General features: G+C 36.9%; 2 protein-coding genes across 3 annotated transcripts in view; one reads left to right on the plus strand and one right to left on the minus strand.

Moving 5' to 3' along the window:
* The first annotated feature begins 8,050 nt into the window (after positions 1–8,050).
* LOC133622327 (uncharacterized) lies at positions 8,051–17,502 on the plus strand. The gene is made up of 6 exons (XM_061984940.1): positions 8,051–8,410; positions 11,427–11,495; positions 11,638–12,830; positions 12,903–13,040; positions 13,239–13,350; positions 17,383–17,502. The coding sequence occupies exons 1-6, from the start codon at positions 8,395–8,397 to the stop codon at positions 17,454–17,456; spliced, it is 1,602 nt and encodes a 533-aa protein (XP_061840924.1). The 5' UTR covers positions 8,051–8,394; the 3' UTR covers positions 17,457–17,502.
* nbeal1 (neurobeachin-like 1) overlaps positions 17,496–27,035 on the minus strand; it is a 100,870-nt gene continuing 91,330 nt past the window's right edge. The window contains exons 57-58 of one of the 2 annotated variants that reach the window (XM_061984939.1): positions 24,283–24,418; positions 17,496–19,710 (exon numbers count right to left, since the gene is read on the minus strand). In XM_061984939.1, the coding sequence (XP_061840923.1) occupies positions 19,636–19,710; positions 24,283–24,418 (211 nt within the window). In that variant the 3' untranslated portion in view covers positions 17,496–19,635. Of the gene's footprint in view, positions 19,711–19,824; positions 24,419–27,035 lie in introns of those variants that run through there. The other variant, XM_061984938.2, reaches the window with a different exon arrangement.

Raw genomic sequence — 27,035 nt, forward strand, 5'->3', positions numbered from 1 at the left:
TTGGTGTGCGACCTGATAAACTTAAACGCGTTAAAATGACATACTCCCTTTTTTGACACTAAATGTATGTCACTGATATTCTTGCCTTTGAATTTGGTAAACTATTTTTTTACTGGACAATTTCATTGAAAAAACTAATATAAATGTGTGTGTTTAAAAACAATTTGTTGTAATACAATACAATACAATACAAATTAAGTGTACAAAATAATCGTATAACAATTTAGTACAGAAATATTCGTTTAAATTGAGAGTGAGGCAATCCATCCGGTCTCAAAACCAGCCAATGAGGTGCTTCAGTATTAATTTACCGGAAGTGGCTCTTGAAAACTCAAAAACAACGAATATTTCTGCACTCAATTTTTTTACACAGAATTTTTCACCACTAATTTTTTTGCCCCAAAGCACTGAATTGTTCTGCAATTATTTTTTTACATTGAATTTGTATACAGTAATTTTGATCAAACTGCATTTTCAACAAACATATTTTGCTCACAAATTTTTATTAAACGAAATTGTCAGCATAATTTGAGGTAAAAAAAATAAATAAATAAAAAATCAGATCCCAAAATTCAAACGCAAAAAAACTACATAAATTCAACGTCCAAAAAAAGTTTCCATTAAAAAGGCACACATTGCCTCGGTACTCCGGTTCCCTAAACGCATAAGAGTCTGGAATTACCTTTGTCTTTAATGTTCTCTCTCAAGTTTAATCGGCGTAAACAAAAGCTGGAGAAAAAAAACAACGCTTCGACTCTACACTTTCACCAACAGAGGTCGCAGCAGCCCTAAAACAGGTCGCCATAGCAACCACCAAGCGTTTGGGTGTTTCTTCACCACTCAAAAGACCTTGAGGAATATATACAGGACTGTCTCAGAAAATGAGAATATTGTGATAAAGTTTTTTATTTTCTGTAATGCAATTAAAAAAACAAAAATGTCATACATTCTGGATTCATTACACATCAACTGAAATATTGCAAGCCTTTTATTATTTTAATATTGCTGATTATGGCATACAGCTTACGAAAACTCAAAAATCCTATCATTTTATTATTTTAATATTGCTGATTATGGCATACAGCTTACGAAAACTCAAAAATCCTATCTAAAAAAAATAGAATATTTCCTCATACCAAGTAAAAAAAAGATTTATAACAGCAAAACAAAATCAAACATTTGAAAATGTCAATTAGTGCACTCAGTACTTGGTTGGGAATCCTTTTGCACGGATTACTGCATCAGTGTGGCGTGGCATGGAGGCAATCAGCCTGTGGCATTGCTGAGGTGTTATGGATGCCCAGGATGCTTCAATAGCGGCCTTTAGCTCATTTGCATGATTGCATATTTTTCATTTTCATACTTTTCAGTTGGCCAACATTTCCAAAAATCCCTTTTTTGTATTAGCCTTAAGTAATATTCTAATTTTGTGACACACGGAATTTTGGATTTTCATTTGTTGCCACTTCAAATCATCAAAATTAAATGAAATAAACATTTGAATGCATCAGTCTGTGTGCAATGAATAAATATAATGTACAAGTTACACCTTTTGAATGCAATTACTGAAATAAATCAAGTTTTTCAAAATATTCTAATTTACTGGCTTTTACCTGTATATATCAGTGGCGGGCCGTGTGCGTTTCCCACCTAGGCCTTCAGTGATGTCCGACTTCAATGATTACCTCTCAAAATACCATCATTTATGTCACCACATGACCATTGCTGTATAAATACTATACAGAAACACATTTACGCACTACTGGGCATTGAATCCCCACCAACAGTGTACATAACTGTTTTTTCTGGCGCATTTAAAAATCAATAAACCCGCATCAGCAATTAAAAGATATCTTATGTGGTACTGTCAAAATTAAAATTGCAAAAAAATAAAGAAATTAAATATCTGAACTGACATTTCATCGACAGCTGAGCCAGCTTCCGGGGTTGGCCTAGATGGTATTGTTTGTATGGTATTTAAAAAAAAAAAAAATTTGTCATAAAAAAATACAATCGTGTGCTTACGGACTGTATCCCTTGCAGACTGTATTGATCTATATTGATGTATAATGTAGGAACCAAAAATATTAATAACAGAAAGAAACAACCCTTTTGTGCGAATGAGTGTGATTGAGTGTAAATGGGGTAGGAAGGTTTTTATGGTTGGTGCACTAATTGTAAGTGTATCTTGTGTTTTTTATGTTGATATAATTAAAAAAGAAAAAATAATTTTTATTTTTATTTTTTTTTATTTTTTTTTTTTACACTTCTTGTGCGGCCCGGTACCATTCGATCCATGGACCGGTACCGGGCCGCGGCCCGGTGGTTGGGGACCACTGATCTAGAAGGCCTTACTGACAACAACTCGTGATCTGATTGGCTATCGCAAATGTCTGTCACTGTGTGTGCCCGTTCACTTCACTTACAGTGCACAGACACCAGTATTGTTGATTCTGAAGGCCTGTGGCAGATTGTGTACAGCATGGCAACATAAGCTAGCTGAATTCTGATTGGATAAAAACTCTATAACCTAAAAACAACAGCGCTGGAAGGAGCATAATATGACATGAAGAGAATATGAATACGTTTAGATATTTAGGGAAAGTAAATAAAAAATTACTTTTATCTTTAATTATGATCATGATTTCTGGTTATGTTAGGCCAGCAGAGAAGGCCTTGCTGGCCCTGACGACCCACCACTGAGATATATATATATATATATATATATATATATATATATATATATATATATATATATATATACCCGGGGGATCCATATTACAGAAGGAAAAACACACGATAAAACACAAATAAAAGAAATACAAGCAGAAATAAAATAAATAAAAACGTATAAAAAAAAATAAATAAATAAATAAATATATAAAACTATTAAAAAAAAAAATAAATAAATAAATATATATATATAAAGTTAAAGTTAAAGTACCAATGATTGTCACACACACACTAGGTGTGGCGAAATTATTCTCTGCATTTGACCCATCACCCTTGATCACCCCCTGGGAGGTGAGGGGAGCAGTGGGCAGCAGCGGTGGCCGCGCCCGGGAATCATTTTGGTGATTTAACCCCCAATTCCAACCCTTGATGCTGAGTGCCAAGCAGGGAGGTAATGGGTCCCATTTTTATAGTCTTTGGTATGACTCGGCTGGGATTTGAACTCCCAACCTACCGATCTCAGGACGGACACTCTAACCACTAGGCCACTGAGTAGTATATATATATATATATATATATATATATATATATATATATATATATATATATATGTATATATATATGTATATATATATATATATATATATATATATATATATATATATATATATATGTATATATATATATATGTATATATATATATATATATATATATATATATATATATCAAACTTAAGGCCCAGGGGCCAGATCTGGCCCGCCACGTCATTTATTGTATTACTTAGAAATACCGTAATATGCCTCAATAAAGTACTATATCTTTTCTTACTAAAAATAAAAAATAGAAATCTAATTAAGAAAAACACATGTACTTAGACTTAGACTTAGACTTAGACCTCCTTTTTATTGTCATTCAAATTTGAACTTTACAGCACAGATAAGAACGAAATTTCGTTACATAAACTCATGGTAGTGCAGGATAAAAAAGCAATAAGGTGCATATATAAATAAATAAATATATATAAATTATATATATATATATATATATATATATATATATATATATATATATATATATATATATATATATATATATATATATATATATATATATATATAAATAAATAAATAGATTACTGTACAGATAAATATATTTCACTTTTCCACATGCGCCCACGTTTATGGATGTATGTTATATTGTCTTTTTTATTCCAGCGAGTTAATCCATTTTGGGAGGAGTTGAGGGGATAATTTAATTATGACGCGTTTAAGATTCTTACGGCTTGAGAGAAGAAGCTGTTACAGAACCTGGAGGTTCTACTTCGGAGGCTGCGGAACCTCTTTCTAGATTCCAGCAGTGAAAACAGTCCTTGGTGGGTGTGGGAGGAGTCTTTGCAGATTTTCTGAGCCCTGGTCAGGCAGCGGATTTTTGCGATCTCCTGGATAGGAGGAAGAGGAGTCCTGATGATCTTTTACGCCGTCCTCACCACTCTCTGGAGAGACTTCCAGTCTGAGGCATTGCAGGCTTCAGTCCAGACAGAAATGCTGTTGGTCAGCAGGCTCTCTATAGTGCCTCTGTAGAATGTGGTGAGAATGCGCTGCTGAGCTCTTTTTACAAGAGCTCCGGTGTGTAGGGACAGGCTATATTGTCAGTTATCTGCACCCCCAGGAACTTGGTGCTGCTTACTATCTCCACCGCTGTGCCGTTGATGAAGAGTGGAGCGTGGCTGGACTGGTGCTTCCTGAAGTCAACGATGATCTCCTTGGTCTTGTCGACATTCAGGACCATGAGGTTGTTGGTTCTGCACCAGTCAACCAGATGTTTCACCTCCTCCCTGTAGTCCATGTCGTTGTTGTCACGGATGAGGCCCACTACTGTCGTGTCGTCCGCATACTTCAATGTGGTTAGTAGTGGACCTGGCGCAGCAGTCATGAGTCATCAACGTGAACAGCAGCGGACTCAGGGAGATGGCACTGGAGGTGTTGTTGCCCACTCTCACAGATTGGGGTCTGTCTGTGAGGAAGTCAAGCAGCCAGTTGCAAAGGGGGGTACTGAATCCTGCATGCAATTGCATATCTTTTCAACTTTAATATTCTTATAATGCATCAAATAGTATATTTTCTTACGTTTCAAACTACTCTTTTTGGTTCAAATACAAATAAATATTTAAAACATATCTGCTTCACTCATGAGTTTACCATAAAATCAATATACTGAATCGATATATAATCATATGCATCAGCAATTGTGTAATAACATCATGACGGGAATCCATTTACATTAATATGTTATTTACTCTTACAAATGGTGCTCTGAGGACAGTCATAATTGCGATGTGGTCCTCCACTTTTACTTTTATGGTCTTAAATGCCACAAAAGGCACTGTTTTATTGATAGTAATAACTCACTCACAGTATTGATTTACCCGATGCAATGTTGTATTTAAATAAATAAACTAATCTTATCTAGATACAGGTGTGCATGGAGACTATTGTTGTTAGCTGCTCCTGCATCAGCAATGACTTGAGGGGGCAAAGTACACAACATATGGACGATAACCTGATTAAAAGATACTTTTTATTGGCTAAGTTGGAGTTTACAAACGGGAGCTGCCACTATTTAAACGCGGCTCAGCGCTATTGGGAGTTGCTCACTGTTAATCAGCGCCACCTCAGGTGTGGAACGCACTAAGAGTTTGCAGGTCTTAATACAGCATATTGTGATTTGTTTATTTTGCTGTTTACAGGATGATCAAGTCAGTGCTACCGCTGCTGTTCTTGACACTATCAGGTAATGTGAATGTCTGAAAAATGATTTTTTTTTTTACTTTGTTTTGTATCTGTCTTTATGTAACAAGATTGACTCTTTATGATGGTTTATTCTACAGTATTTTATCACAGTTGCAAAAACTGTAAGCAGCGTTGACACAAGTTTACTAAATATATTTATTTCCCTTTTGACATTAAAAATCATGTACTGCATGCAATTGTATATCTTTTTAAAATTCGTAATTATTAAAATCTAAATATTATCATGTATTCCAAAAATATTTTTGTTAAAATAAAGATAAATACTGTACTTAAATATCTGCTTGATTTATGATTTCAAAACAAATTATCAATCAAATTGTAGACTGTAAAATTGACAATAGATTTTACCGTAAAATCTACTTCGGTATTGTTTTTTTTCCATATACAGTAAGACACTAAAACATAAAAAAACTAACAAAAAAAACATTGAAAAAACTAGCTTTTACAGTAAAAAAAAACAAACGGCAGCTCTGTTGCATGAATTTTACCGCTAAAAACAGTGGTATTGTTTTACATTCCATTCCATTTATTACATTTTTTTATATGCTGTAAAAAAAAACACTGCTTTTACTGTACAATTCTGGTGACTGAGCTGCCAGTTTTTAAAGTACAATTTAAAGATTTTTTTTGCAGCTTATGTAAAAAAAATATATTGTTAATGTATTATATATATACATGATGTATATATATATATATATAATACATTAACATGTATATTCATATATTACTCATTGTTAAAAGCGGCCCTCTGAGGGCAACCATAACTGCGATGTGGCCCTCAATTAAAAAGAGTTTGACACCACTGTTCTAGTATCTGTCAGTAAAATTTGGGATAATTCGGTCACAGACAATAGGTGGAGTTCGTCAAAGGACAATGCCTGGTTTTCTCCCAAAATGTTTTTCAAACTTGGGTTCTTGGGACTTTTTCGTGAACCCTGCCATTGACATTCTCACCAAATTTTGTGACAATTTGTGAAACTACTACAAGGATCTTTTTTCCCCGCTAAATTCATAGGAAGCGCTACGAATTGACTTTTTTTAAATCATAGTTTTTTTTTAGTATTTTCCCACAGTTACAAAAACTGTGGTCGCAGGAATCAGGGCGAGTAGATGGCACGGTAGATAAGAAAGGGACATAAAAATGTCTTCAGGGTGTCATCTTCATCATACACATACTATCAGAACATGGTAGTTAACTTATACGGGTTTCGTGTTATCGTAGGTTACAATTTACCTACACAATTTATCATCCACCATCAGTCTAGTATCCCTGATTTAAAATTGGGATCATTCAGTCACAGTCTCTAGGTGTAGTTCATCAAAGTACAAAGCCTGGTTTTCTCCCAAAATGCTTGTTTTCAAACTTGGGTTCTTGGGACTTTTTCGTGAACCCTGTCATTGACATTCTCACCAAATTTTGTGACATTCGTGAAACTACTGCAAGGATATTTTTCCCCCCGCTAAATTCATAGGAAGCTCTACGTATTGACTTTTTTTAATCAGAGTTTTTTTTTTTAGTATTTTACCACAGTTACAAAAACTGTAAGCAGAAGTTTACGATGGCCGTACGAGTCGCAGGAATCAAGGCAAGTAGATGGCACGGAAGATGAGAAAGGGACATAAAGAAGTCTTCAGGGTGTCATCTTCATCATACACATACTATCAGAACGTGGAGTTGACTTATACAGGTTTCATGTTATCGTAGGTTTTTACTATGTCTAACGTGACAGCCTATAATCATTCACAATTTATCATCCACCATCAGTCTAGTATCCCTGATTTAAAATTGGGATCTTTCGGTCACAGTCCCTAGGTGTAGTTCGTCAAAGTACATAGCCTGGTTTTCTCCCAAAATGTTTGTTTTCAAACTTGGGTTCTTGGGACTTTTTCGTGAACCCTGCCATTGACATTTTCACCAAATTTTGTGACATTCGTGAAACTACTACAAGGATATTTTTCCCCTGCTAAATTCATAGGAATCTCTACGTATTGACTTTTTTTTAATCATAGTTTTTTTTTAGTATTTTACCACAGTTACAAAAACTGTAAGCAGAAGTTTACGATGGCACGGGAGATAAGAAAGGGACGTAAAGATGTCTTCAGGGTGTTATCTTCATCATACACATACTATCAAGGTCTCAGAAAGTGGAGGTGACTTATACGGGTTTCGTGTTATCGTAGGTTTTTCCCTAAAATCCTTCACAATTTATCATCCACCATCAGTTTGGTATCTGTGATTGAAATTTGGACTCAATTGGTCAAAGTCCTTAGGTGTAGTTCGTCAAAGCCTAGTTTTCTCCCAAGATGCCTGGTCGACTGTTTGTTTTCAAACTTGGGTTCTTGGGACTTGGGCCCCTTTCTTCGTGACTCCTACTATTATAGAAAATCTCACCAAATTTTGTGACAATCCATGAAACTGGTACAATTTTTTATTTTTTTTTGGTTGTAAAATGTATATAAACGCTGACAAACAGGGGAATTGTGATGAGCTTGCATGCATGTTAAGTAATCATAAACCTTGCGGTTTATTTAGGGAATTACGAAACACATATTATGTACCAGATTGCAACAAAAGTGCTGATGTCAGCACACTTATGTAATCGGCAATAGACCTCCTGAACGACTGAACTGAGATTAGATTGATTTATTACACGAGTTATTAAGGTCGTGGTCCACATATTACAGCACAGAAAGTAATCATTAATAGTGCAAATAAAATAAACAATCGTCTCCACAGGACTGCAAGCCGCCCCAATCGCACCTCTGAGAAGTTTACCGAAGTCGTCATCGGCCTTCGAGCTCTCAGATGACTCGAACACCATCAAACATCTTCCTGATGGCTTCCAACAAGGCACCGAGCCCTCCAAGAGGTTCTTTGACAACGGACTAGTGCGAGACCACATCGGGGAGATGAGCAGGAGGACGGGTAAGTAGAAAGATGCGCAATACGGACACACTGTACTTGTTAGCTAAACTAGCCTGATGATGTTAGCATGCTAGCAATTGACTAACATTATGAAGTAGCGTTTTGACATTAGAATGGTTTCAATTGGTTGAGCAAGGGTGAAGTTGTAACAGAGAGTAGAGAATAATTATGGTAGACTTTTCTTGTGAACGCTGAAAAGCAGAAATCGAACAGAATTGCTAAGTTAGCATGCTAGCCAGATAGCAGCAATTAACACAATATATGACACCTGGGTGTATATACCTGCAAAATAGCTGGTATACTAATGCTAGCATGTTAAATGTTAGCATGCGCCAAGTGACTCTGAGGTGTACGCTAGTAAAAATGAGCTAGTTGCTAATATTAGCAACCTAGCAATTAAGTAACATTATCGAGTAGCGTTTTGACTTTGGAACGATTTGAATCCGTTATGAAATATGGAAATAGTATCACCCCCTTTTTTTATTGCCTTTTCGCAGGTGTACACCCAAGAGTCATATATTTCAGTTCAGCTTTGGCTTTTCAGCATTCACACGCGATATCTACTGAAATCCATCCTGATTCTTTAAATCAGGGGTCACCAACGCGGTGCCCACCAGGTAGCCCGTAAGGACCAGATCAGTTGCTCGTTGGCCTGTTCTAAAAATAGCTCAAATAGCAGCACTTACCAGGGAGCTGCCTATATTTTTAAAATTGTATTTATTTACTAGCAAGCTGGTCTCGCTTTGCTCAACATTTTTAATTCTAAGAGAGACAAAACTGAAATAGAATTTGAAAATCCAAGAAAATATCTTAAAGACTTGGTCTTCACTTGTTTAAATAAATTAATTTATTATTTTTACTTTGCTTCTTATAACTTTCAGAAAGACAATTTTAGAGAAAAAATACAACCTTAAAAATTATTTTAGGATTTTTAAACACATACACCTTTTTACCTTTTAAATTCCTTCCTCTTCTTTCCTGACAATTTAAATCAATGTTCAAGTAAATTTATTTATTTTTATTGTAAAGAATAATAAATACATTTTAATTTAATTCTTCATTTTAGCTTCTGTTTTTTCGACGAAGAATATTTGTGAAATATTTCTTCAAACTTATTATGATTAAAATTCAAAAAAATTATTCTGGCAAATCTAGAACATCTTTAGAATCTAGTCTTTTGAATTTCTTTTACAATTTTTATTCTGGAAAATCTAGAAGAAATAATGATTTGTCTTTGTTAGAAATATAGCTTGGTCCAATTTGTTACATATTCTAACAAAGTGCAGATTGGATTTTAACCTATTCAAAACATGTCATCAAAATTCAAAAATTAATCTTAATCTGGAAAAATTATTAATGATGTTCCATAAATTATTTTTTTAATTTTTTCAAAAAGATTCGAAGTAGCTAGTTTTTCTCTTCTTTTTTTTGGTTGAATTTTGAATTTTAAAGAGTCGAAATTGAAGATAAACTATGTTTCAAAATTTAATTTTCATTTTTTTTCGTGTTTTCTCCTCTTTTAAACCGTTCAACTAAGTGTTTTTTCACCATTTATTCTCTACAAAAAACCTTCCGTAAAAGGAAAAAAATGTACGATGGAATGACAGACAGAAATACCCTTTTTATATATATATATATATATAAATATATATATATATATATATATATATATATATATATATATATATATATATATATATATATATATATATTTATTTATTTAGCTATTCTTGTTTAAATCACACTCACATGTAACTTACAAATGACAATATATTTATTTATTTAAGTGTGTATCAAACTGGTAGCCCTTCGCATTAATCAGTACCCAAGAAGTAGCTCTTGGTTTCAAAAAGGTTGGTGACCCCTGCTCTAAATGATTCTGTATTAAAATGTGTTACTGCTTCCACATTTCTTAACCGATTCAAATTGTTGCAAAGTCAAAATGCTACTTGATAATGTTTGCCAATATTAGCAACTAGATAATTTTCTAGTTCTATTTTTTAGTTCATTTTACAGGTAGGCCTACACCGAGTCAAATATTTTATTACGTCATTCATGCTAACTGCTAGCCTATAAACGTTATCATGCTATCTTTTTGGTTCATTTTCCAGGTATATGCGGACGATAGTCCAATATAAAATTTTTCACGAATGTTACTAGCATGTTAACGTGAACATGCTAGCTATATTATCACATTTAGCAGGAATACACCTCAAAGTGAAATATTTTGTTACTTCGCTCATGCTTACGTCAATGTCATCTATTTGGCCAATTTCACAGATTTATGAGGACAGTCAAATATTTTGTTATTTCCCGCATGCTAACTTTTAACATGCTAACATTAACATGTTAATATGGTAACTTCTTTGCGCATTTTGCAGATATATATTTTGTTTCTTGATGCTATCTGGCTATTGTGCTAACTGTTAACATTTCAGTTCGGATTCTATTTTTCAGCATTCACACGCAATATCTATAAATGATAAATGGGTTATACTTGTATAGCGCTTTTCTACCTTCAAGGTACTCAAAGCGCTTTGACAGTATTTCCACATTTACCCATTCACACACACATTCACACACTGATGGCGGGAGCTGCCATGCAAGGCACTAACCAGCAGCCATCAGGAGCAAGGGGTGAAGTGTCTTGCCCAAGGACACAACGGACGTGACTAGGATGGTAGAAGGTGGGGATTGAACCCCAGTAACCAGCAACCCTCCTATTGCTGGCACGGCCACTCTACCAACTTCGCCACGCCGTCCCGACATTGCATTGTGTAGTTACATTATAGTAGAGAGTAGAGACTACAAAAAAACAACAGGTCTTCCCCAAACCGTTCTCTTCAAAGTTGGAAGCATAGAACTGTACGAACCTTCTTGAACTAAAGACTGTTGTAGTCCAACTCTCTGTTGATTAAGTGACTGATATGGAGTTACGTAGTTCTAGGGACAATCTACTTACTGTCTTGAAGCAGTTGGATTCCTCGACTGATTGCTTGTCAACTCTCATCTGTAGCTTTCATCCACAACCTTGTTGAAAATGCTCCAGGAGACCTGGAAACGAAACACTGGTTGGCAGATGAAGGTAGGAGAAATGGTGACAATGAACTGAAACTAAACTCACTAAATTCTCTCATGTTCAATTGAAATATCAGAATAACCCATGCTGGGTTCTAGGAAATCACACTATACGTGACTGATGAAAACAGAACATTCTCTCTTTTCAGTCCCCGTCGATGTGCCAGCCCAAAAGAATGGAGGGGGTTGGGTTCGAGTTGAGGAAGCTTCTTCATCTCAACTCCCAGATGGTTTCAGACAAGGAACTGAACCGTTCATGTCAATCCCAGATGGTTTCAGACAGGGAACTGAACCGTTCGCCTCTATCCCAGACGGTTTTAGACAGGGAACCGAACCATTCATGTCGATCCCAGATGGTTTCAGACAGGGAACTGAACCGTTCGCCTCTATCCCAGACGGTTTCAGGCAGGGAACCGAACCGTTCATGTCGATCCCAGACGGTTTCAGACAGGGAACCGAACCGTTCATGTCGATCCCAGACGGTTTCAGGCAGGGAACCGAACCGTTCATGTCGATCCCAGACGGTTTCAGGCAGGGAACCGAACCGTTCATGTCGATCCCAGACGGTTTCAGACAGGGAACTGAACCGTTCATGTCGATCCCAGACGGTTTCAGACAAGGAACCGAACCGTTCATGTCGATCCCAGACGGTTTCAGGCAGGGAACCGAACCGTTCATGTCGATCCCAGACGGTTTCAGACAGGGAACTGAACCGTTCATGTCGATCCCAGACGGTTTCAGACAGGGGACAGAACCTACAATTTTTACTCCTAGGAGCTTCAAACAGGAAGCAGAGCCCTTCGTTTCTACCCCAGACGGTTTCAGACAGGGAACAGAACCGTTCATGCCAATCCCAGATGGTTTCAGACAAGGAAGCGAACCGTTCATGTCGATCCCAGACAGTTTTAGACAAGGAACCGAACCGTTCCCCTCTATCCCAAAGGGTTTCAGACAGGGGACAGAACCTACAATTTTTATTCCTAGGAGCTTCAAACAGGAAGCAGAGCCCTCCGTTTCTATCCCAGACGGTTTCAGACAGGGAACAGAACCGTTCATGCCAATCCCAGATGGTTTCAGACAAGGAACTGAACCTGTTGTTTTGACACCTCGCGGTTTCAGACAGGAAACCGAGCCGTCTAGGTCTCTCCCTAACGGATTTAGACAGGGAACAGAACCATCTCTAAATATACCAGTGGGTTTAAGGCAGGGAACAGAACCATGGGTTAAACACACAGAAGAACAGGGCCGGTCCACTCTCAGCCTCCAAACATGTTCAGGGGAGGTGATCAATGGAAACTGCTACGAGTTCAACCCAACTCCACTGAATTTCCAAGAAGCACAGGTTAGTCTCGATGTTCCCCACCAGTTACTTAATCCGGTTGTCCCAAGTCTGATTGTGTGCTTTGGTTTTTAGGATTTATGCAAAGCTCAGAACACACACGCTGAGCTCGCATCTGTGACAAGCGGGGACCTTCATTCCCGCCTGGTTTCCATGGTTACCAAGGGCGGTCAGATCAGCCCACGGTTGACGTGGCTGGGGGCCGTGGTCAAGGCAAGTCCAGCAGCATAAACATGTCAGAGTTTTTATTCACAACCCTGAATGGAGGCCAAGGGTACCTCTATCAGATACGTTATCTACTGTTATTCTCTCCTTGGTCAGACATTGACCCTTGGACTTGGACGTACTTTTTTCTTGTAGCAGTGATATCTTATTTGATTTAATATTAATGGATTGTTTTGAATGCTGCAGAACCAGCAGGCCTCCTGGGTAGACGGGTCAGAGTGGACTTATAGTGACTGGATGCCGGGTCAGCCTAACATTCACACCAACAAGCCAGTCTGTGTGGAGATGTTCAAAATAGGTAAGACGACTTCCCGAAAACCCGCTCAAATTTAATATTCCAAATTATGAGTACAAAGGATTTTTTATGTTTTGTGAATTGACATATTTTAGGTAAAAATAAAAGAAAGTGGCAAAAAATAAGCTGGGGACAAAAAAGGGTTTCCACTTTACCAGGATCACAGAAATTAATTTAAAATTGCAACCATTTTATTTTACGGGTATCTTATTTTGAAAGAATCCTCACCTCCGTCCATGCGTCACACAATCGAACTTTATTCATTACGTGCGGTTACGTCAAGCTAGCAATAGGGATGCAACGATAAACGGTATACTGATAAACCCCGGTATAACTTTCCAATGTTATTAATACTATTTTATATCAAAATTATCGCAAAACGGTGATTGACAACACTTTGATCAACTCAAGGACCGGTGACACTGATCATTTACTGGAGAAGCGAGCTAGCTCTCACTATCTTATATGCTAACATGAAAACAAGCGCGATATTTTTCCATTAAAATACGACATTCCCAAATGTTTACTTTTACAAACACATTACTGTCTGACCAACTAAGATATTCAATTGTGCACATTACACCTACAAGGTGTGCTTTTTTTTTTTTTTTAGACAAGAGATCCATACTCAAGCGAGACAACAGGAAGTGAATTTGCGTGAAGTCACATTAACAGGAAGTGACGCGCCTAACGCGCGTTTTTTTCTTTATCATTGAAAAAAACACAAAAACTTTAAGAATTAAAACAGAAGAAGATAACATATTTAAACACTCAAATAAAAATGGTATGGCTTTTAAGCAGCCCGAAAATTTTATAATATAACATATTTCTTCTGCCAAGAAACTATATTGTGTGGCTGTGTATTTAATTGTGTAAATAAACGTGGTTATTGGGTTAGGGTTACTTCTTGAGCAGATTCAACAATACCGTGACAATAATAATTGTGATAATTTTAGTGCCAATAACTGTGGGTTTTTTTTAAATTTAATTTTACATTTTGTCATTGTCGTCTAGCAAACCTACCGCACTCGTGGTTTTGTTTATTGTGGGGAACAGGGAGACCATAGGAGGCTTCACGGAGACACAAACTACAAAACGAGCCCAAAGTTGCTTCTTATAGCACATTTGGCGACATTTTACTTGGTCTCATCGTCCACAACTACGCTGCGTTCAAGGACGGCTAAAAAAAGTGGAAAAATAACCACAATAAAACAGGTAAAACTATGAGCTTTGTATACATTTTACAATAAAATAATTGCACTCGTGGTGCAACTTACATAAAATGTTGCGTTGAATTGTTTTAGTTCCTACGTTCCCTGAAGGCCACATGATTGGGTACGGTCCCTATCATGTCCCTAGATGTCTGTCATGATGCCACGGCCCTCTCAGTTGATGACACGCACCCAGTGCTAAATTCTAACCAAATCTGGAAAAAAAAATATTTTACTATGAAAAAGAAAACTGAAAAAAAATCAAAACTGTAAAAAAAAAAAAAAGGTTTTAATCTGAAGACAAAAACAGTAGCTCAAATAACAAAATATATAAAAGTGAAAACTGAAAATAATTTGTTCAAAAATATTAACAGTGAATCAAAATTAAATTTGACTTGAAGTTATTTTTATTTTGAATATACTGATGTATTTTTCCACATTCAACATCAAAACAAGATTTGTTTTTTTTGTTTCAAAGTTTTATTTTGAAAGTATAAAACTTTTGGTCCTCATTTAGCTCCATAAAGTGGTGCCTCGGGTGCCTTGGTTGTGTTTGTACTTTGACAAATTCATATTGCAAAATATTGTTGCATTAGAAAAAACAATAATAGTCTATTTAAAACAATTATAATTTTTTATTTTTTTTAAATTAAATTAAATCTTTAATCTTTAAAATCTATTTGTTGGTGTTTGACCCCCAAAACAGCACAATTTTAAAATGTAACATGCCTTTTATGATGAAAAAATAACTTTTAGGTAAGAAATATTGAAAATATTGTATGAAAAACAGTGCAATAGAATGTGTACCAAGAAACACAAATATTTTTATGAAGTAATGTAATAATAATACAGGATTTACCTTGTAGACTTCTTCCAGTTGCTTCTCCATCAAACACACCATCAGTGGCTTCTTCATATTTTCATGGATAAATGTCAGCCACTTGGAAATTATTTTAAACATCCTTAGCTGCCGTTATCCACGTGTTCTGCTTCAGTATGGTGCAGGCCAGCAGTACTACACTCCAACTGCTACGTTAAGTTAGCTAGCTGCACGCTCTTTGATGATTTCTTGCTTTAATTCAGTGACTATCATCCACTTCTTCTTCTCAACGCTGTCCTTCACACTCATTTTCTTCCTTCCCATACGTGGAACCACAAAGTTATGTCCATCTGTAGCTATAAGCTAACGCTAGCGAGTAAGACCGGATGTTTTTGTCGGATTTTAGGGGGTTCACGGTGACATTCACTGTGCCAACGAGAGGCGAGAAGGCTCGTAACTCCAATTTTTGCTTGTAAAATAAAGGCATAGAGACAACTCGTTTCACTTCAGATTAAAAATAAATCATTTACAGTACAACACTCAAAGTCATTACTTTGACTTTCTTACTATAGAAACGTGATATTATGCTATAAAATGATTGTTTCGTAGTAGTAATTATATACACATGTTGGGGGAATATGTTCCCTCCTTTGAGCAGAATGAAATGCTTTGAAGTCACTAGTTTCGGCCTTCGTTTTGCTCAAGCACCCTATTTTACGGACAATATAACCCGCATCCACCAAGGTTTTGAAGAAAAAAAAATGTCTTCATATATTAGCCGCACCGGACTATAAGCCACAGATACATATAGATGTTGTGAAATGAGTTATTTACACATAAATATTTTGTAAATGTTTATTTACATATCATAATTGTTTCCAAACGGTGTCTGTAACAAGGCAGTAAAACGGCTGATCAAACAAAACAGAAGTCATCATCATGGATCCACTAGCTGCGGAAGCTAGCTCTCCAATTAGCTAAACAGACTCAACTCCACGGTGACATTTTGGTGAATTTACTTAGGAATTTATGAAACTGAAACAATACAAAAATAATCCCATTGTAAGTTAATAATACTAGCAAATACACTTATAAAAGTGTTAGCATATTAGCAAATGCTAACGATGCTAGCTTGATAACATTACGATAGCACGTACAAATATGCATGTAAACACTTCTACAGACATCACACATGGGACTGTTTAGTAAGTAAAAATAGTTTTTTTTTGTTATATTGTAAAACTTAAAAATGTTGCTTGGAGTGAAGAATGAAGAATCCATACGAATAAAACCACTATGGACGCCTGGAAGACGGAACTGTACTTGTACTTCCGGTTCAAAGCACTAAACAGAAGGAAATACTATTGATGTTCACCAACCCGGCATCTGGCTAACTCGTCCACAAGATGGCGCCATAGCAGAAACAATAACACAAATTTTTAGTGTCTTTGCTTGGGTTTTTTGAAAACTAATTGCATTATGGCCGTCAGCGAAGAAAAATCAATAAATTAGCTGCAGGGTCCAAAGCGTAGGAAAAAAGTAGCAACTTATAGTCTGGAATTTTGTCAGCCCTTTGAGACACTTGTGATTAACGGCTATATAAATAAACGTTGATTGATTGATTGAAACTTTGAATTTAGGTAGATAAATATAATGATCTCAAATCTGTTTCTTATCTATGCAAAGAAACGCCAGTGCGAGGCAGGCAAGATAGACATAAGCATGAGAGACGGGCGACCGTTTTAGAGATTTCTCTGAACTTTAGACGACTTGGTTCGCTCCCCAGCGCTTTTGTTTGTGCTTAATTGTCAATCTTCAGTTGTAGTCACCTGTCATCATTTCAGACTTGGAACTGAAGGATCTGGTTGGACTCTTCCCTCAAACAGGGAGCGTCCTAAACACACACGTCTATGCTTTTGAGCCTCCCACTTTAATCCTCAAGATCAATCAAATGTTTAGAAATCTGATAAAATATCGGAAGTAATTGACTAAACTTTCTTGCAGACCAAAGTTGGTGGACGGCCGTCGACTGTGACCTGAAGCGAGCGTCCATCTGCTCGTATCCGGCGGCGGTGTGAAACCCCCCGGACGTGTAAGAAGGAATAAAACCATACCTGCATCGTGCACGTGTCTCTTTATTGTCGTACTTTTGTAGTCTAAAACCCGGAGTGGGCTTGCATGGTGGTGTTCCACATGTGTATACAAAGCAAGTATGTACACTTTAAGGAGCCAATTTGAACACAACTCGGTACCGTTGGAGTACCTGGAAAGTGCAAAAAGTACATTTAAAAAAAAGACAGAAATAATAAAAATCATGCTGTACACTACATATTTATATGGTGCTCATAAATAATCACAGATATACACGTTTCCATTTGGCGGCGGTCACAGAGAACGATGCTCAGATGCTAAAAGTCGCTTCCTGTCAGGAACACCAAAACTACGAGAGCCATCCTGGAATAAAGGCACTCCTCTTTTGTGGGACGTCTCGCAAGTCAATGTCGGATTTGTCAGTCAACTAAACCGACTGATCACAGAAGGAGATCCATCGTTTGGTCATTGATATTGTTTTGTTCAGTACAAAAACAATAAAACTGAAAAATAGCATTTTTCGTGTCAAAAAGCAATAACCAGATTTAAAATAAATAATTAAAACATTTATAAATCTTATAATTAATTAATTAATTATTCTATTAACTATTATAATTAATTTATTTTATGGTTCATACAACAAAATCACCAGTCTGCAAGTTTACAGCATTAATTCAGGAGATTAATCACCCAAAATAATCGCATCAATTAGGTCTAAATTCAGATTGATCATGCTCCTTGACCTGAACCGTGATGGTGACTTGAAAGGTGGAGTAGGTTGTTCCACGCTCAGTGCCTACTTCAAAGATGCAAATACCAGGGAGAAAGTCAACCCTGACTGCACTTTACATACAATGTATAAATGAAGGAAGATTTAAATAATGTTCTTGTATGACACTCAGACAATTACGTTGAATGAAATCGTGGTATTTAAAAAAAAAAATGACTTAATTTAAATATATGCAAGCAAGTAATTTACCGTGATTAATCCAAATAATTAATTCATCTGATTAAAGAAAATATGAAAAAAGTGTATTGATCGGTATAACAAAGAGGAGAGTGTCATGTATTTATACAAACTACATTGGGTGAAATGGTAAGTGGGTTTATTACACTTTATTACACATAAACTTGAGTAAATGTGGAGGCAATTTTATATATATATATATATATATATATATATATATATATATATATATATATATATATATATATATAATTTTTTTTAAATCTGTCCTGTCCAGTCAATAATGCAAACCATATTGTGGATTAAATGTTTGGATATATTTAGTGTTTGGCGTAGTCAGCCTGCAGCAGAAGAAGAACAAATATATTATTTATGAAAAACTAAAATTCTTTTTGATCCAGTTACTGATTTTTGACAATAAAAAATAATAATTTGTTAAAAAAACAAATAAAGTTTTTTCCTTTTTCAATTTCCACTCATAAAAGGCAAGTACCAATGACCAAAAGATATACATATATATTATGAGTGTGTGTATGAGCCACATTTTGGCTTGGCAACGTAAATAAACGCCATTACCGACACGCTCCTGCAATCAATCGATGCAAAAACATGTCAATCCGTCTCCACAGGAGCTTCACACTGTGGCTTTAAGTATCCAAAATGACCATTAGTGTACATGAAATACCCTGTGAACAGACAGGAATGATTAAAAAACCGCACACTAAAAGGAGCAAGAGGAAGACGTCGAGAACGGGCGAATGAAAGGCGACAAAGGAGACCCGCCAAAGTATTGCTATTAACGCTGACATTTTGCACATCATTCCTGGGTGCATGAACAGACTGAACACATGCTACGCTTGCTATAAATAAAAACAACCCTTTCAAGTAACTTAAAAACATTCACGCAAGTGCTAAGTCGCCCAGGCTCTTTAATGGCGCTTGTTGGAAAACAACAGTCTGAAGGTGAAAATGGAAAAGCCGAGAATTCCGAGTTGTTTTCCGACTAAAGGGGACACAAACATGAAGGCTGCAGCTACTTCTGGGTCTGAACCACAACGCCAGCGCCGTGCGCTCAGTGCAGAGTGGGCCGCTTATAATTTACATGACGCACGTGGGGTCACCTGGCAGGGATGGGCGTGAAGGGGGAGGGGTTTTAGGGCTGGGGATGTGGATTGGGGGGGGGGGGGGCGGCAGTCATGCTAGGTGGTGTAGTCCGACTTCTCAGACGCCAGCTTGGTCCGCCTCTTAGTGGAGCCCCACAGCCTCCGGGGGATCTGAGAGGAGCGGCGGGAGAGGAAGTAGGAAGGAGGAAGTAGGAAGGAGGAAGGGGGGTGAGAGTGGGTGTGAAAGCGTAAAGCCAAAAGAAACAAGGAGAGGATACGATCCATGAGTCGATAGCATGTCCATGTTTGATTACGAGCATTTGAAAAATCTACTTTGGTATGGAAAGATGAAAAGGGCAAAGCGTGTCGCACAATGAAATACTATTTCCAAAACTCGACTCACATCCGAATCACTATTTCCTATTCATTCCTATTTTCTAAATCCATTCATCATTTTCAAAAATTTACTTTTTTTTTTCTCTATAGAATAATCCATTTAAAAAAAAGACGTTTTAGGACATGTTCGTGTAAGTAACCTTTTAAAAAAAAGTTTCATTATAATCATTACACCAAATAATAGATTGTGAGAATCAGCTTGAATCGGGACTCGTGTTGAATCGAGAATCGATTCTGAATCGAATTGCCACCCGGAGAATCGGAATTTGAAAGATTCAAACCCATACTGTGTAATCAGTGTAATATTATCAGGGTGAATTTTTAGAAAGTAGCTACTCCAAAATAAATGCACTCAGATGTTATAACTAGGGGTGTGCCGATACAATACCGATGTTGGAGCCTTGGTGATATCAGCAGGAATCATTACACACTTGTACTACATTGCAGTGTGGGATTTTGAAAAAGGTTTGATCAAGTGAAATGAGTCAAACAGAGAACAATTTTTTTTTTAAACTATGTATCATTAACCGTCTTATACTGTCTTTAAGTTGAAGTGGAGTGGTAATTTTGACGACACCTCGTGGCCACAGTAATTCATGAAGTTAAGCTGCTAAGTTGAGTGATGCGTCCACGTTTGTTACTGGATACTTTCTAAGACTTTGTATGTGTAAGTGATATGCAACTATATTTGTTTATTTTGGCAAATGTGGCGTTTTACACAGCAATAACGTTCAACGAAGGGAGTACCTAGAGTTTTCCCGATGGACAACGGGCCATTTATTTATCCCTGCATTTACTCTTTGCTGCGCCTTGACTTGGTAATTGTGCGATAACTCGGGGACAGGATGCTACAGAAAATGTCAATAATAAATGACGGAGCGCTCTAGGTTAAATATGACAGCAAACTATTTTCTAGATAGGCTTCAGCACCCCCCGCAACCCTGTAAGGGACAAGCGTTAGAAAATGGATGGTTGGAATTTTCTAGCCCTTTCCTGCTCCGCGGTATGGTGGAAACAAGAGGACGGAATGGACGCCCTGCCTGTGTCAAATGTAAAATCAGTTGTGTAAAGTTCACAGCCAATAGTTATTTTTCACTAAAAAGGAGTTATCTAACAAAATGTTTACGATTTATTTGTATTACAGTCGTCCCTCGGCTTCGCCACATCGCATATTCTACAAATTTTTTTACATAAATTAAGAATTTTCAAGCATAAACATGTCTAAATGAACTAAAAATATCAATACTACGATAGTATTGGCCACTCGGTGAGACCGAACCAAGCAAAGCATGTTTTTCACTATCGTGGCCACTGATTGGCTCAGCGTCAGGCAGCATTACTACATTGGATTGAAGTGTAAAGAGAGCATTTCATGTCTGCAAGGTTATCACAATGTAAAACAATATTTAGAGGGTAGCAAGGATTCTCCGAGACTGACAATATATGGTGGGTGCGTGGTCACAATGATGTCATAGAGTAATTTGCTATGATGATACTGAGATAGGCTCCAGCACCCCCCGCGACCCCGAAAGGGATAAGCGGTAGAAAATGGATGGATATTTTTTTCTTTAAATAGGCTCATAAAATGTATAAATACTGTGAGAGTGAGATATTTTTAAGTGTTCTTTTTTAGTCCATAGTCATGTTTAAAGCAGCTAATATTTTCCCATGTGAACACTTTGGGTCTTTATCTTATGTCCGCTAGTAAACTCTGTGTTTTACCTTGAAGGCGCTGGAATGTGTATTGGGAGTATAATGTACTCCCCTTTTTTACCTCAGTTTAGAACAATAACGCTGTATTTCTTTCTGGGCGGGAGGGGGCTGTTTTCATACTAAAGAAGCTGACTCTTTCCGTTTGATTTTCAGACTGCTTCTTGATTCTGCTATTATCGCATTGGGCTGGTCTCCTAAAGCTTTAGTAAAACTTGGCCAAGTACTATTCTGTCTCGGTGGTCCTTCTTACTCAACATATAGGTCATCCAAAAGAACTTGGGATTGACCAGTGTGTTTTATTCCCTGAGAGGAAGACTGGTCCGACGCAATAATACATTTAAAAACAAATATGTTATTAATTAGTATTAACATTCTTTTTTTGTATCGTTTTGCCCTATTTTTAATTGTTGCTGCTTATTGTACAATGTACTTTGTTAAGATTTTTTCAAGTGCTTAGAGACTTTTAATTTGTTTTTTATTAAAAACAACTAGCAACAAATGTAGCATAATCTTCGGGTGTTATTATAAAATGCACACGTGTTTAGAGAGTCTTTCCGTCTGTCCCTTGATGTCCCTGACAATGGAGGCTAAAGCGAGCATGACGTCACACTTGCTTGGCGCTGTTGCTCTAGTTGGACTTTCTCTCCCGCCACTGTCCTCTTCATATTTGCACATTTTGTAGAAGGCTGTCCTGGGATATATAAAAATCACCTCCACATCACAGACATGCTGACAAGGATCCAAAAAATGGCGTGCGTTTTGTTTACACCCGGTTTCGGCGGCGTGGTTTTCGGTACATCTCTTGTCAATTGTGCACAAATAATAGGCTACATATATGTATCAATTCTTACTGGAACGACCAGCTAATGTTAATGTTTTATGTTTGTGTGGTTTGAATTTGACGTCAGTTTTTCCCATGTTTGCAAACACACCGTTCGTGCTTGAAAGGTGTTTGGCGGAGAATGCGGAAATGTTGTTGTGTGTCCGGGGAAGTGCGGAGTCACAGAGACGAAAGTGTTTGCGCGGGAGGTAAAACCTGCTGGAATTGTGCCGTTTGTTATCAAAAGACTGGTATTAAAAGTTAAAAATAGCGTTGGACTTTGTGTAATATCTTCTGGGGGCTACAATATATTACTTGAATTTGTTTTCAAGTATAAAAAAAACTACTTATTTTCAAGGTGTGGCGGTAATGAAACCCCAGTGCAGTAAACAGGTTTTTTTATGCTCTATTATATTTTATTTATAAATAATAATTCCTACTTAGCAGGAAATTCATTTACTGTGGTCAAATCCGAAGCCAATTAATAGCAATAAACGAGGAATTACTGTAATCCAAAATATGGAATAAACTGGGGTTAGGAGTCAAATAGTAAAAAAATTCCCGGGAATGCGTGGCGCAGTCTGGACTAAAAAATCCAAGGCCAAATTTTTGTCCCACTCCTCCCTGCTTGTTACGTATGTCTAGCTTGTGTGCTTAGCTGATGTGTAGCTGCTAGCTCCTAGTAGTTTATAGCCTAGCACAAATCTGGGCAAATTAAGGCCCAGGGGTTGCATGCGACCCGTTAAGCTTTTCAATCTGGCCCGCCGGACATTTCCAAATAATTTTTCTTAGATCTTTAAGATTGAAACTGTAGCCGCCACTATAATGTGCAGTGATGTTTTCAAATTACCGTATGTCTTGAACGATACAAAGTATTTCAATGGTTGGAGTCTGTGCTTTTGCATGATATACTAGTTACTATTGTAATCTAATTAGTTACTATGATAATCTAAGTCACAGCAGCTCAGACGAGGCACCAAGCAGTGTGGGTGGGGAGCGTTTCCACAGAGTGACAGCCTGAAATGCGGTTGTCAGGGACAGACGCGGAAGGAGATTTTTACAACAAAGTCCTAAAGCTTAGTGATATATCAGATGTATCAGATAATAGGTGTTTTTTTCTTACCCTTTGCGGTCATATTTAGTTGTGTTTGTTGCATTTTGTTGTGTTTCGAGAGGGGGTGTGACGTTCATATGTTGTCAATATTTCGTGTTTTATCGTTCGTAGTTAATATTGTAAATCCCACATACTTTATTTTCATGTACATTTTTGGTGTCTCATTCAGTAATAAAAAGGAAAATTCCATTCCGTTTTTTTAGGCAGTCTGTCATAACGTTTTTAGCATTCAATCAGACATTATTGTGAGGTTTGGTATTAGTGGTCCTAAAAATAGATATACCGGCCCCAGACACATTTTTTTCTCTAAATTTGGGCCCAGGAGTAAAAAATAATTGCCTAAAATAGCTTTGCACAAGTAAACAGTGCAGGACTGCTTGTATCGGGATTTTACTTGTTTTTTTGCTGATATTTGACCGTTGTCATTAATCGAATTGGGACACCCCTAGTTATAAACTGCGTTTGGTAATAAGCATCAAAGGTCAACGCCTAAGGAGTCCAAGTACAAGGAGCTTTTGATGAGGGTTGAAGAGAGCTGCTAGGGTTTCTGGATAACAGAAGTGGAGCTGAACACCAGCTGGTCCCGCTGGTGCAGCAGGCGCGTTGGAGAGCGAGCTCGGAGTGGAGCCAACAAGGGGGAGGCCATGAGCGGCGATCCCTCCAGGCTCTGAGCGATGTAGTTCCTCAGAGAGTTCTTTACCTCGGCCGGCTTGCCCACGCCCACGATGATCAGCTTGCCGTCCTGCAGGCCCGCCAGGACGTGACTCTGCTCCTTGGTGACGGACACGCAGCGCACGGGCACCCGCATGGCCATTGGCTCCCCACGCAGAGACAGACTACAAAGGACCAATTGAGAGACAGGAAATGATCACGTGATTGCGCCACATAACCTGCCATAGATGTCATGTGAGATGTCTTCAAATCACACACCACCTCATCTGTTACTTCAAAAAGTATGTGATTGGCCAATGCCGATGAATGCTCATTATCACATTTTTGGTACCCCGGCTAACAGAGGGGCTAGCAGCTAACTGTGTATGTTATACACAGTGTGGAGCCGCAAATAAACGACATGTCTCACAAGTAATATTATCCCTGGAGCAATGAAAGACGAGGCTAAACATGTTACACACAGAGTAAGAGAATGCAGGAGCAGACGAGAAGCCATGCTAATCGCTAAGCTATCTGCTAACAGAGTTCAAAATTGGGATATCCAAACTTTTTTTTTGTTTTTTTACTTAGGGCCGCACACTAAAAAATTAAACCATGTGTGGGCCATTTTGATATTTTTCATTATTTTTTTTTACCTTTAGGGCTCCCCTCATGTTTGGTCCCAAGGACCCAATGATACCTCAGTCATAATTTTTTTCAAAATAGGGCACATATCATTATTTTTATTATTATTCAATATTTACAGTAAATCTTTATAAAGCAAAACATTTTTTTAAAGGTTTTATGCCCTTTTTGTCAAATACAACCCTGTTTTTATGGCAAACACACAAAATAAGCAATATTCTCAAAGTGGAATATTTGATGTGATGTAATAAATTCATGATTCAAAACACCATTGATTTTAATTCAGTATTATTTTTTGAGCAATGACAGATTAAAAAAAAAAAAAAACTAAACTAAAATGATTAAAAGTGTTAAAAATAATGTTTTTTTTTTTTTTTTAAACTTCCAACCCTGAAGTCTTTAGATTAACTTCAGAGCTAGCTGTTGATTTTAGGTCGTTTTTATAATCTTTTCATGTTGTTGTTTTTTGTTTGTTTTATGCCCTTTTGTCAAAGAAAAAATGTTTTTTTGATACGGCAAACACACAATATGCAATGTTTTCCACAAAAAATATTTCAAAGAGGAACATTGGATGTGAAGTAATTGGAGCCTTGAATAGGTCAATAATTCATAACAACATTGATTTTGAGTCATTATTATTTTTTGAGCAATGAAAAAAGAAAAAGAATGAAAGAAAAAATAAATAAAACAGCTTGCATGCAAGTTTTGTGTTATTAGAGTCAACATTGCAACTTTTTCTTCTAACATTTCACATGTTTGATCTTTTATTCCACTTTTCCATAATTCCCCTTACTATATGTATATATTAGTTTTTGCTTTTCTTTTTTTAGGTATTGTGTATTATTGACTTTCTTTTGCTCAAACAACTGGAATGTAATAAAAAAGAATAAGGAAATCATTTAAATTTTGTTTTCCATGTTTATACAATAATTGTGAACAATGTTCCCTCTATTTTTTCATGTGTATAAGCAAACGCAAAAACTCCTTGAGCATTCAGTGGAGCACATGTGAGCGACGTCGGACGTGCACACTGTGGCCCCACCAGCAGCACACCTGTCCCAAACCTGACTTAATAACAAGTTACATTTTTTCTTATTATAATAAACTGACAGCAGTCATTTCCATGAGATTATTTTCTAATACAAGTGTTTTGCCCCACTTACAATGACAATAACAACAAATATTGTATTGTATGTCAGGGTGGAGGTCCTGCTTTGGAAATAATTTGTATCCCTTTCAGATATCACATTTAGTTCCCATTAAAAAATTCACATGTGGCACAATGAGACGTAAGCATGGGATCATGTGTACATTCCTGTAACTTTCGGTTTGTAAAATATATTTTTATTAGTATTTCTTTAATATAATAAAAGCATTTCATGATTAATATTTATAAAGTAAGTTCTTAATAAATGACAGTAAAATAAGCACACATTTGATTGGTAAATCATAGTGTAACGACCTGGAATTACACAATATGTGTTGGGTTGGAGTTGTCCGACTTTTTGTGCGGCTGTAAACGCATCACTGGCTCAGTCCCTTATGTGCATGTGTTGGTGCAGGTGAGAAAGAGCGAGCTGTTGATTTGACAGATGGCAAAGTTGATTTTGGTTTGGTTTGTACAGCAGAAAATGACCAGTTTTGCTAGATAGAAACTTTTTTTTAACAATGCTTTTGGACTTGTGTTTATGGCCGACAAAGAGTTTTGCTCAATAAAGTGATCGATGGAATTCATGTCCTCCTGAAAGCGTCTCGACAGACGTTACAATAATTGAACAGTGATGACGAAAACCTTTCTCTGTTGTGGCCGCTTGTCGTCAGTTCCATTGAAAATTGTTATGCGCTTACTTTTTAATCTGATTTTGTGCGTGGCATAGATTTGCCGTGCGCAGTGGACGCATTTGCAGTGCGCAATTGCACAGGTGCGCACCTTAGAGCAGGGGTGTCAAACTCGTTTTCATTGAGGGCCACATCGCAGAAATGGCTGCTTTCAGAGGGCCACTTTTTTTAAATTAATTAAAATATTGCTTGCGGGCAATAACCTGTGATTAATTATCAAAAAAAAACGAAACAATTATTTGACAGCATTAATACAAGCGGTAGAAAATGGATGGATGGATGGATATAAATGTATACCAGTTTTCACCTCATATTATT

The sequence above is a fragment of the Nerophis lumbriciformis genome, linkage group LG23, assembly GCF_033978685.3.
Source record: "Nerophis lumbriciformis linkage group LG23, RoL_Nlum_v2.1, whole genome shotgun sequence".
Taxonomy (NCBI): domain Eukaryota; kingdom Metazoa; phylum Chordata; class Actinopteri; order Syngnathiformes; family Syngnathidae; genus Nerophis; species Nerophis lumbriciformis.

Coding starts and splice junctions, on each gene's coding strand:
- LOC133622327 (XM_061984940.1), top strand. Junction 11,496..11,637: donor ACACTGGTTGGCAGATGAAG/GTAGGAGAAATG, acceptor CTCTCTTTTCAG/TCCCCGTCGATGTGCCAGCC. Junction 12,831..12,902: donor TGAATTTCCAAGAAGCACAG/GTTAGTCTCGAT, acceptor TTTGGTTTTTAG/GATTTATGCAAAGCTCAGAA.